Here is a 12,828-nt window from a genome sequence, read left to right as displayed (position 1 = left end):
TGTGAACAAAAGAAATATTAAGTAAAGTTGACTAAACTTTTTGGAGTTAATCCAAACCATTCAGATTGTACCAGTAATTTGAATTTCATTAAACTCAATATTTATCCTGCTCAATGGTACTTTTTGTTGTCATGGTAAGTAAGTAAGTGTAGTGGAGCAGGCGGGGCGAGACTGAGGTTCGAGACATGTGCGCGCACCGGTCTCGAATCACGTAGGCGATCGGGAGCATATAAGAGAACGAGCGACCGGACCTTCGAAGAGAGAGGACCAGGGCCCAAACATGTTTGTATTTGTATTTATTGTTTTGTTAGCCGGCGGTCGGCCGTGAGGGGCCGCCGGCTGTTATTGCTTTATTAAATGTTTAAATGTCTTCCGGTACCCGTCTCCTTCCTTCCTTTTATTTAACCTTTCTACAGTAAGTAAGTACATTTATTTAAAAAGCACATTTAAATTCAGCATTACACTGACCAAGGTGCTGTACAAATGTTCATCAGAAAAAATACATTTTTACAGGGTGAGCAAATTTAATGAATGGGTAAAGTATAAATAACAGTTTATAAAACAGCAGCTCACACATTCTGTCCAACATGAAAACATATGATCACGGGTTAGAGTTATAAGCACACGTTAACCTCATAAGAGACGTTACCTTGGTGACGGAGGTGGTGCAGGTTAGATCAGTGTGAGGTGTGCTGCTGGGGACGGGCGAGGTCAGCAGTGAGGGGATGATGGGCAGCGGGAGGAGACCTGGACGATTGTTACTGATGCTGGAGACCGAAGAGAAGCATCCGTTAACCGCTCCTGCACAGCTGCTCTTCACCGCACATGCAGCTCTGCGCTCACATGTGCTCCGCAAATCCCGTTCGAACCGCTGATGATACCGAGACATCATGACAGGAACAACCTCAAAACAATAAAAACACATCTTATGTAGACTGATATTAAACTACAGAAGCACTTAAAGGTAAAAGGGTCAATTTATAAGAACAGATAGGATTAGGCCTGTCACGATAGTCAATTTATCGACTTATCGCGCAATACAGACTGATCACCTCACAAAAACATTTATGAGACCATAAATATGAGACAGAACTCAAGAGAAAACAGAAATGTGTTTTCAGATGTTTATTGGCTCATATACACCATGTTTCTTCAGATGTAAAGGTGTAAATATATCTGCTCTCTCTCTCTCGCTCTCTCTCACTGTCTGTGATCACATGGGATGATGATGATGATGATGAAGCACGACAACAGCAGGAAAGAAAGAAGAAAATAAGTACAATGTGAGTCTCTGGCAAGAACACAGCATCAGCCACAGCTGCTCACTAAAGCTTTATTACAACATCAGCTTTAAAAAACCTACAGTCGCACTAAAGAGACAGAGAGAGAGAGAGAGAAAGAGTTTAAAGGCAGAATAGGTGATCCTGTCGAGAAACATTTTTGTCATGTTGGTATAGTATTATATATGTTTAGAATTATATATCGTCTGTGAAAGGTGTATTACCAAAAAACGTTCGCCCAATCAAAACGTTCTGGCCGAATGCTGTGACTGGACAATCAGCAACAATCAAACTTTCCCTCGAACTGACAACAATTAAGTCTACAAAACGAAAGTCAGTTTTTGAAGAAGCAGTGACGAAAAAACGTCTGTATCATGAAACAGGAAAAACTGGAATTAACATCCGTTCATCTTTACACGATGGAGCTCCAGCAGGCAAAGGGTCTGAAAGATGATACCATGGTTGCTCTCTTTCTTTTGGACAGGTATGTACATGCTTCCAGAAGAATTAAATGGATGTAGTTTGAAAAAAGTTAGATTTACAAAATACATTCATGTGCTTTGAGGAGGTGTCGCTTTAGACGGCGTAGCACAGAGGGTGGGATTATAATGTCAGTGCCAGCAGGCTAAAGTTAGCACCTTTCCAAATCAACCACTCCACCGGTAAACCACTTAAGCTGCTCACTGTTAAAACACAGATCACTGCTGTCTTTCTGTCAGTCGCTCTGGAAGAACATCTAGGATTTGTTCATTAAAAGTTAAAGAATCTTTAACTAGTGTAAAGTAGGCTTGGCATATGATTTTCAGGAAAAAAAGAGAACTAATGGTCACTTTGTTTTCTGCAGTGATATAAAAGCATTTGTCCACTTTTTGACTTTTGTTTCAGTCTCAGGAAATGTTATATAATATTAAGATGTTGTATATCGGCCAATATATAGATTTTTGGCTTCAAACTTTAAATTATTATCGGTTTTCTTTATCGGACAAAATGTACATATCGGTGCATCCCTAATCAATTCCTCCAAAAAATACACAACTACAAGATTTACTTCTTTAAAGTCCACGTGAACCGGAAGTTGAAATCGTTTTTACATTCGTATTTTGACGAATTTCCGAATATAATGTAATTTGTAAAGAAAAAAATAGTGGGCATGGCATCCGTCTTGTTCTGTGATTTTATTGCATGTATAAAAACAGCCGTTGCATTTTTAAATGGAACAGGCAGCAGACTGACAGTTGAAGGGGAGGAGTTAATGGATGCTCCGCCCAAGCCGTCTAACATACATCATTTAAGATGGATAGACATTACAGGAAGGAAGTGCATTTTCAGATTTTAACTAAGATAATGAGAGCACACCAATTTGAAAAAGAGAACGACCCACATTGATAAACTATTACATATAATTTCATGAACAAAAAGGCATTGTCATTTTTTATTTCACTGGGACTTTAAGAATTACAATGATTCCAGCAGACTACCACGTTAATACTCATCATATCATACATATCAATCAACAAATACCACGTATCAGTTTATGATACACCGTAAACCTGCTGACCTGATGAACGTGTGAGATGAAGCTGAAGTTCAGCGTTCAGGAATCATGTCTTGAGGTCAGAGATTGTGTTACGGTATAAAATATCACTCGCTGCAGAAATCTGATCTGAGCGTTTATAAATGTGGACCTGAGAGCACAAGATCACGCAAGCTTTATGACTGTACGTGTGTCTAAGTAATAAAAATAACAAACAGTCCGAGACCTCTAGAAGAAATGCTTCAGTTCTATATTTAACACAGATTCCATCATGATAAAAAGAAAATCGCTCTTATAAAGCATGTTCAACACTTGACACTCAACTGCACACAGACACACAACAATGTTGAACAAAACTAGTTTCTATTTAAATGTTTTCTTTGAAAGCAGAGAGCAGAAGTGTAAAGACGCAAATTATGAGTTGCACACACACGCATTAAAACATGAAAATGATATCAAAATATCTTACGAGCTCTGAAGAGTGTCGTCAAGCTGCTGTGTGTGATCAACACTTTATATCAAATGAGTTTCTTTACGTCTTGTAAACCTGACGGACAGGATCAACCACTGAAAACTGTTCACACACATGAAACCTGACGGGAGGAACGAGAGAAGCGATCTGTCTAACCTCATGCATGCACCTGACATCTGATGTCATATTAATCTGCTCCAAGTGTTATTTCTTTTAATGTCATATTATTATTTATCCCACTTTAGACATCCGAGTCAAAGCAATGGAGCTTCTATTTAAAATAAAAAACAGAGATCGCATTCTCTCAATATGTTGAGCAGTACAAACAAATACGAAGCCAATGTTTATCAGCTTCTCTACTGCTGAACATCAACACTGTGGGCCCCATCTTCACCATCTAAGCTCATGGACTAAAGCGCAGGTGCACTCAGAGAGTGTCCGAATCCACTTTTGCTAGTTTAACGTCGGGAAAACGGTCGGTCCCTATAAAAGCCAGTTGCAGTCGCCCCATGGGAGATTCGCAATTTATACGGTGGAATTCGGATTAGATCTGCGTCGGGCTGAAACTAGCAAAAACACTTGCGCTGCGCCGCATTGCGCCGGGTGTCCAATAGGGCCCAATAACACAGATTATCATATGCGTGTTATTCAATCAATTTATCAGGGCCGGGCAAAAAATAATAATTGTTTTTTCTTTAAATGCCGTCGATCCAATATACACTAGATGTCACTTTTGTTTTAAAAAAAGCGGGTGGAGGTTACAACAGGGAGCAAATCTTTCATCCATTCCTCAATAAACATGGCAGATGCGTGTGTGTCATCGAATTTAACATCACCTTCACTTAAAAGCAGCGGTTCATGTGATTGCAGCCTCTCTTTATCTATATCATTTATTTATAATTTATCAAATTTTCTGCAATTTTGTTTGTTATATCTTGGATGTAAAATAACTGAGCCTCTTTGATCAAGGTTGTTCTGTTTCAATATACCCAAGTGTACCCCAAAATAAAGTTTGATATACAGGTTTGTGGCTCTTCATTTCTTTTTTAATTCACCATTGTAATCTTATGTTTATTGATCTTTTTCAGAAATACCTATAGGACTATAGGACTTAAATCTATAATCATTTACTTGAGCTTGTGAATCGGAATCGAATCGAAACATCAGAATCGAGACCCAGCCTAACAATCCATGTTAAAAGCTGTAGTGCAGGAATCATGTGCTGATGGTTGGCAGTATGATGTCATTGCGCTGAGGTCAGTCAGAGGTCATGAGAGGTTTACACATTAACCCTTTCAAGACCAACACAACACCAATAAATAAAACAAAGCAGAAACCATTCAGTATATGAATTATTAATATGATTAATATGAGTTTGGTTCCAAATTGTTAAAAAATCATGTTTTTTCATTGTGCATTCCAATAAATATCAAACTACCGCTGGTTTGTTTTGATTAAAGCCATGATAACTCAAAAAATACAGCTAACTAACACAATAAAAACATGATAACATAATAAAAAACATGATTTTTAAAACATTTTAAAAACAGTTCTCATTTTGGATCCAAACTCTTCATATCACATTTCATCATTTACAGGATGTGTCGTTCCACAGATTCATCAGAGTAGAATAACGTTCTGCTGTGTTCATCATGTGTAACAGAAGAACACAACACTCTCACGTGAAGGTTATAGAGAAACACAAGACATGTGAACGACTCTGATGTGCACACGCATTCGTGCAGACGCACATGCAAACGACTCTTACAACTGATTTGTGAAAAGCAACCACAGGAAATCTGACAACAATCATCTGATCAGACTGAATTCAACAACGTTTACTGATATTTGAAGACAATCTCGTTTCATGAAAAATACATAAATCACTGAAGAAATATTTGATGATAAGTGCAAAATAAGTTGTGCGATGTTGAGTAATTTATTATAATCAATTTTACAGCATTTATTCAACATCACACTGAGGGATCTGAAAACATTCAGAAGTTCTTTGATATCAGAGGAGTCAACTGAAGCCAAACCAGCCTGAAAGATTACCTTGAACGCAAAACTCACGAGTTTATCAACACGTGTCATCAGGGGTGCCGGCAGAAATTCTGGGCCCTATGGAAACCAAAATTTCTGGGCCCCCTACATTTTTTACAGATAAAATTTAACCCAATAAACATGCCCTGTATACTTAAAAAAAGATACTTAGCACATTGCATAGTTAAAATGTCTAAAGATGAGTACAAAGCCTACAAAAACAAGAATTTTTTTTAGAAATATGTACTTGTTTACATAAAAGGGAGAACATTTATTATCTCAATTGCAATTGCAAGCACAAGAGAACATTATGTATTGACATATACTTAACATGAACAAGCTTTAGCTGGGTCAAACTGCTCATTCAGGAAACATCAGCTACAGTAGAGACACGTTTTATTCAATTTTATATTATATTTTTCTGGGGCATTTTATTCATATTAAGAACGTCAAGTTTGACAGCATCGATCTTAGCAGCCGCACTGTCACTTCACAGAACACACGACACGGCAAACTAATTTTGTAATTTTTGAAGCGTGTAGATCACTTTTTGTTTTGCGAAGTTATCATCATGTGGCGAACACAGTAGATAAGACGTGTTTAGAGGCTTCAATCTTCGCGAAGTTTCGTGCTCAGGCTCACCTTGTTCGGCTGAGACGGGGACGTGGGGGAAGGAGTACGTGGGTGTGCAGCAGCCGCTGAATCTGTGTCTACGAGACATGATAACCCGTCCCGGAGACAGCAGAGATGTTATTATTGTTGGATGTAAATCATAATTCAGTAATTATTTTACTAAGCTCGCTAGATAAAAGCAGGTCATGTAGCAACAAAAATAAGTTTTGGAATACAGGAATAGGTCAAGCTACCTTTCTTTTTGAAAAACTGTGTGACATACTGTCGACTTTGGCGTTCTCTGTCTTCTCTTGACTTCTTTTCTTTCCGTTTTTGTTTCCCTGACTTTTGATGTGACGTGTCTGCGTGTGTCACTGTCTGCGGCAAGTCCAATAAGCAAGAGACGCTACACTAGCGAGCGCAGGTGGAATGAACCATTGTGAGAGGGAGCAGGGAGGGTTGTGACCGAAACAGTAAATACATTATTTGTTTTTTAAATATTAAATCTATGGTCAAAACGGACAAAATACACATTTAGTGCACGAGGGGCCCTAGCATATTTAATGTATGTATTAAAAAAAGAGAAAAGAAGTAGGAAAATAAAAAGGGGGTCTGCTCTTCTGGGCCCTAAATCAGGCTGGGCCCTTAGAATCGTCCTAACCTTCCACCCCTTTACGGCGCCCATGCGTGTCATCACCGACATGTCCTTAAAACTGAAGGCTCAAGGCCTCTGTTGTTTAAAACATGACACAACAGATCTATATTGAAGAATCACATGATGACAAACGTCAATAACATGAACAACACAATAACACTTTAGCCATCAGCTCTCGAAGAGTAAAAACACAATCAATAGACCAGCATCTGAAATATTCACCCACAACCAATGACAACACACAAACAAACTCTCTCACAACACAATGTGTTTCCAGGAGAAGAGTTCTTATAGATCCAATGCTCCGTTTCCAAACCTCCAACATTAAACATTTGAATCGATCATAGACGTGTTTCACGCGGTATAAAACAACCCGATGCTGTCAGTAAGACTGTTCACTTCAATTTCTAATGCAATCCCAGAATGCAAAGCAGTTTCCTGGGTTAAAGCAGCAGAACATTTACAGCCATTACATTTCACAGCAGATGAGCAAAAACACTGTGATGTCTACTTTGTAGGGCACTTAACCTGAGATTGCCTGGAACAAAGCAAACAGCTCCTGCAGATGAACTGAGAAACGTCCCCAAGTTCATAAACAACACATACAGTAGTGATGTCATCTCAACATATCTGAGCTGAAACAAACTCAGTCAGACAAAGCCACTGCTGAATAAATCACACACACATACATACACACGCACACACACACATTACAATAAGAAATATAGAATATCATTTCACCTTCAGGTACCCTATAAACCTCAAAACTAAAACTAGACATGAATATCAGTGAATATACTCAAATTAATTCATGATATTAGCATAACAAGCATTTATTAACATAACGATTCATATTCTTCTGCTGGAAGTGAAACATTCTGGTTTAAGATCCTGTAAGAGTTAATCTCTCAACTGATCATATGATACACACATCTCTCATCTCTGTCCATACGTCCACTCATACAGTAATTCAGTTGTCTGGATGTAAGAATCACACAGCAGGGACCCCAACGTCACAACACAACACAACACACCTCAACACAACAAACCCTCTCCAAACACAACCATCTATACCTTTAAAAACAAACAAAATATATAACATACGACTTCAACTAAACAATAGTTTTGTGAAATCATGATTTTGTTGAAGAAGACATACAGACGTTTTAATGTTATAATGTGTTTGGTTCACTCAGTCTCATCTCAACTCTCATGACCACAGAATGACTGTAAATGAGTTAAAAGATGTCCGGCACATCTTCAGAAATCCTCAAATCTACAAGATCTTCAAAAAGCTCACAGTCAATATAAAGTCAATTAACATCTTTTCCAAAACACAATTGTGCTTTACGCATTCACTTCTGTCGCTCACACTGCAATCTAGAAGCTAATACCACAATTAAAACAAAGATAATGTTCCTTAATACACCAGACTGCACATAAGATGCGTATTATCAAAAAGTCATTTTTACACAGACATTTACCTTCAACATTAAAGATTAAAGACATTGAAGACAGAGGCTTCCTGCGAATGCCAAGAAGAGCCCAAGTGATTTCATCATCAAACCTCCTTCACTGAGGAATTCTCCACATCATGAGCTTCAGCGGGGCATGTTGTCACAATAAGGAAACTGTCCACAACAAATCATCAGAGAGACCGACACACGTTTGGTAAACAGTTACAACTACACTCTGAGAAATGAACACATTTCAGATGAATGAATCACAATATTATTTTTACTGCTTACAAAATACAAACTCAAAGGACAGATCATAATCAACCTGTCCCAAACCTGGAGGGCATCAATCAGAAAATAAACTGTTCTGATAAACAACTATCAAAATACGACACCGCAAACACACACACACACACACACACAAGTGAGAAGAACATGAATAAATCAGGCATGTCACTTTCTTCTGACCTAATCTGACCTTAAACCATATAAAACCACCAACATTTCCACATGAAGGCTTGATGATTTATGACTTTTGTTTCGTCTCAACATTAAATGTCATTTTATCACACCTCTATATAGAGAGGACTGAGTGAGTGCAGGTGTGCGCGCACCTGTGACTGTTGAGAAGTGTTAAAAACACGCGCGTGCAGTTACTCTCTTCCCCCTTTATGAACAATATATAACCAAGACGGATCTCAGATCAGGTAAATATAACCTCTCACAGAAGTGTGATGTGTAAACTGTCTTACCTTCGTGTCCTTCTTTAAACGCGTGTGTGAATCAGACACGCGGCACGCGCGTGTTTCATTGTATCAGACCGACAGACATCAGTCTTCTGGCGGCGCTCGTACACAGCATCGATGTGAGGATGAGGATGTTGCTGACGCTGCTGCTGCTGAGCTCCACGGTGTGTGTGTTTGCCCCGCCCCTTCACCACTGTTACTGGCCCCATAGCGCCACCTGTCGGATGTTTAACATCATCACTAAACCAAACGATTCTTCCGTTATTTATTTAGTTTACTCTTCGGCCGTCCTGATGAATAAAAAACAATAGAAGTCCATTAAAAATACCATCATGATTCATGAGATGTTTACTGTCACAAGCAGTACAACGCGTTGGGTTTTATTCCAGTAAGGATTTCCTCAACCATAACAGAACTCAACACATTACCAGTAAGTTTAAGATTCAGAGAAATTGCTAGAATTGAAAACCATTAATTGACCAAATGTGAGTTTCAAAGTTTTCAGATTCACATTTAACACGTGACTGACATCTGCTGGTCATGACGTGTTAGTGCAGCTGTCAGACTTTTATCATTCAACACTAGAGCAATTTACAATATTTATAGGACAATTACATGTTACATAGTAATTGTATGAATTACATATCGATACATCAGATGTTTTAAGTAAGTTCTCCGTTAGCCGCGTTATTGTTACATTGTAAATAATCATTCGTGATGATATTTATATTTGCGTAATATTCTGGCGTTGATAGATCGGAGCCCTATTAGCTCGTGTGGGCGGGGCGTCTTCATCGGTTTGGTACGTGACTACTCGAAGTGGGCGGGGCTTGAGCGCTGCGCTGGTAAACAGATGCCATGTTGGCTGCACAGAAATGAAGATTTTCGTGACATTATGGAGTGCGATTTCATCTGTTTAACAGATCCAGACGAGCTTCGGAGCTTCATAGCACACTCGGAACACACGGGGAGCATTGAGAGGTGAGTCCGGATCATTTTAGCATCTCAACGCGCGTCGCCGTTTACATCGAGCGAGCTTCATCCAAACTGACAGATGTGAATCAAAAGTGTATTATTTAAATTCTTGGGATACGTCAACTTTATCAACTCAGTACAAAATACTATTCTTATATATTTGTGTGAAATACTCCTCGCGCAGGACAAAATAAAGCATTGTGTTTTTTCATCATTGAACATTTGAAATGCCGCATATGTGGTAGAGTTACAGAAGTGAAAGTTTAAAACATTGTGTCGATGTGTTGCTGATAGACCCAAGACCCTGTATGAAGAGATTCGGGCTTCCATCAATACCAAGGAGAAGGGCGATGTGTGGTTCTGGCGGCCGGTGTTGCCCTGGGGAGGAGTTTACCCCATCAGAGCGGGCAGAAAAGCCATCGCCTGCACACCTCTGTACGTGAAGATCAACCTGAAGAACACGTGCACCATCGACGGCTTCCTCATGCTCCTGTACGTCATCCTGAGAGACAACCACAGCTTCCCCAGAGAGGTGGCAGCGTTCCTGGGCAAGCAGTTCGTGGAACGCTTTCTGTATCTCATGGACTCTTACGACTACACGACCGTCAAGATGTTGTGGATCTGGGACCGCATGTCCAAGCGTCAGTACCGCTCTGAGATCCACAGCGCGGCTCTGGAGATCGACCTCTTCGGCAACGAGCACGAGAACTTCACCAAGAACCTGCAGAACCTGATGTCCAGCATGCAGGAGAGCTGGTGCTCAACCTGGGACTGTCCGGCGCGCTTTCAGGAGGATCTTCAGAAGACCATCAGCATCAGGTGTGTGCGTCCAGAAGCTTCTCGATGCTCTTCTACAGGCCGCTTCACTTCTGAAAAACATACGTGTGTGTGTGTGTGTACAGATTTAAACAGATGAGACGGAAACTCCATCAGCTTCAGGTTTATAACAGCTGTGTTCTGTTGAGTAATTGATGCTTGAGCTCCTGATGTCTGTGTCATGTTTGGCTTCATCTCAAAGTCTCTCGGTCTGGTGTTGGCATGAAAGCGTCGCTGCCATATAAGGTGCATCAGATTCACTCACAATCTCTGCAGATCTTTGTGCACACACACACACGCACGCACGCACACATACTGTACACGCACGAATGTACACACTCACATGCGCGCATTCATGCACACAAATGACGCACGCATGCATGCAAACGACGCACGCATGCATGCAAACAAACACATGCACGCATGCATGCACACGCACTTACGCACGCAAACACACATTCACACGCACACACATGCACGCAAACAAACACACACGCGAGGGCACATTCACACGCACGCACGCGCATGCAAAAATGCATGCAAACACACGCATGCGCACATTCACACAAACACACACACACATGCAAACAAACACATACGCACGCATGCATGCAAACAAACACACACATGCGCGTGGGCGCATTCACACACACTCACACACATGCGCGCATTCATGCATGCATGCAAACACACGCATTCATGCACACACACATGAGGCACGCATGCATGCAAACACACATGCGTGGGCGCATTCACGCACACACACACACACACACACACATGCGTGCAAACACACACACACATATGCGCGCATTCACACATGCATGCAAACACACGCAGGCATGGACATACACAATCATGCACACACACACGGAGCATTAACACAAAATTACACTCTAATCTCTCTCTCTCTCTCTCAGTCCTCCACATGAGTTGCCTGATAAAGATCTCATTCAGACGGCAGTAGATGAGTTTTTCTGCCCGCGTCTGGAACTCTGTGAAGAATACGAGTGAGTCGTGTGATTTCTCTTTAAGTCACTGATTCTGACAGCGTTTATGGGTTCTTTCATATCTTCAAAGTGTTATTTTCAAAACGTCCGCTGTTCAGTGATATTTTGTGTTTTATTGGTGAATGAAGCAGTTGGCTATTCAGGAGGAAACAGAAAATTTGCTGTTGCGGTTTTAAGTACGTTTATTCACTTGTCATTGCTATGTTGAGATGACTGAATGGACATGGTCATGTGTTTCAGATGTAGCGGGTTGAGAGAATTCAGTCAGCGTGTGTTTTGTCACGGTCCACCTCCCTTCATCATTCTCAACATGCAGATGTGGCAGTCTGAGGATCTGTCTTATGTACCGTATCGTCTGGAACTGTCTGATCAACGGTATATCTCAGCTGTGTTTCTAGAGATCTTACAGTGCTTTACTGGATGTTGTGGATGTGTGACATTGATGTTGTGTGCTGTAGGTACTCATTAGAGGGCGCTACGCTCTTCAACAGAGATGAGCATCATTATTCTGCCGTATTCCAGATGGACGGGTTCTGGATGCATTATGACGGCCTCCGATCGGACAATCTGGTGCTTTTAAACAAACCACCGGAGTTCCTGCTGCTCTCCTCTTTAGTTTACATCAGGTCTTCAGACAAATAAACGCCACCAATATAAACTATTTTACGATCACAAACCTTTTCAAATATTTCATTTTTATCCCTTCAGTCCTGCTGTCGCTGTGTTTTATGTTGTCCATCGAACACTAATTTCTGTATTTGTTTGTCAATATTACTTTTCATGCTAGAATATATTTTTGTGTATGAGGCGATAAGATGGTATCAGAGGACGGTTCTAGTGAAATTTTATACTCTTATATATATCATTCTTTTGTAATTGCTCTGTAAGGCCTTGTGGAGCTTTTCTCTGGCGTGCTTGGAATCCAAGAATATTGACGTGAACTATAATAGTTTTTGAATTATGAAAGTGAAAAAACTGCATTCAACATCCAGTCAAACACAAGCCAAAGTCATGCAATGCCGTGTTATTTCTGTCCGAAACAGTCAGGGTGCTTGTTTTACACAAATTGTTAAAGGTCAATTCAATATTTTCTATCACTTCTACGTTGGTTCATTGTTCTTAAGTCAGTTCTGGTTTTACATGTAACTGATGCCGATTGTCTGTTTGTAAATCTTGCATAAATATGCTTGAAAAATTCCCGTGTCTTCATCTTTATTTCTTAATTTTC

The 12,828-nt window shown here is 40.2% G+C and overlaps 2 protein-coding genes across 4 annotated transcripts in view; one reads left to right on the top strand and one right to left on the bottom strand.

Moving 5' to 3' along the window:
- Nucleotides 1–9,396, bottom strand: part of LOC130437387 (kelch-like protein 29) — a 40,349-nt gene extending 30,953 nt beyond the window's left edge. The window contains exons 1-2 of one of the 3 annotated variants that reach the window (XM_056768759.1): nt 8,806–9,396; nt 650–904 (exon numbers count right to left, since the gene is read on the bottom strand). In XM_056768759.1, the coding sequence (XP_056624737.1) occupies nt 650–892 (243 nt within the window). In that variant the 5' untranslated portion in view covers nt 893–904; nt 8,806–9,396. Of the gene's footprint in view, nt 1–649; nt 905–3,283; nt 3,408–8,080; nt 8,206–8,805 lie in introns of those variants that run through there. The other 2 variants (XM_056768758.1, XM_056768760.1) reach the window with 2 other exon arrangements.
- A 211-nt stretch (nt 9,397–9,607) lies between these two features.
- On the top strand, nt 9,608–12,797 carry c15h14orf28 (chromosome 15 C14orf28 homolog). The gene is made up of 5 exons (XM_056767844.1): nt 9,608–9,780; nt 10,069–10,593; nt 11,511–11,600; nt 11,841–11,975; nt 12,059–12,797. Exons 1-5 carry the CDS (start codon nt 9,653–9,655, stop codon nt 12,240–12,242), a joined length of 1,062 nt encoding a protein of 353 aa, XP_056623822.1. The 5' UTR covers nt 9,608–9,652; the 3' UTR covers nt 12,243–12,797.
- The last annotated feature ends 31 nt before the right edge of the window (nt 12,798–12,828 follow it).

This window comes from Triplophysa dalaica, chromosome 15 (assembly GCF_015846415.1).
Source record: "Triplophysa dalaica isolate WHDGS20190420 chromosome 15, ASM1584641v1, whole genome shotgun sequence".
In the NCBI taxonomy this organism is placed as follows: domain Eukaryota; kingdom Metazoa; phylum Chordata; class Actinopteri; order Cypriniformes; family Nemacheilidae; genus Triplophysa; species Triplophysa dalaica.
The sequence above is the reverse complement of the archived record's forward strand: the minus strand, read 5'-3'. Positions and strand labels throughout refer to the sequence as shown.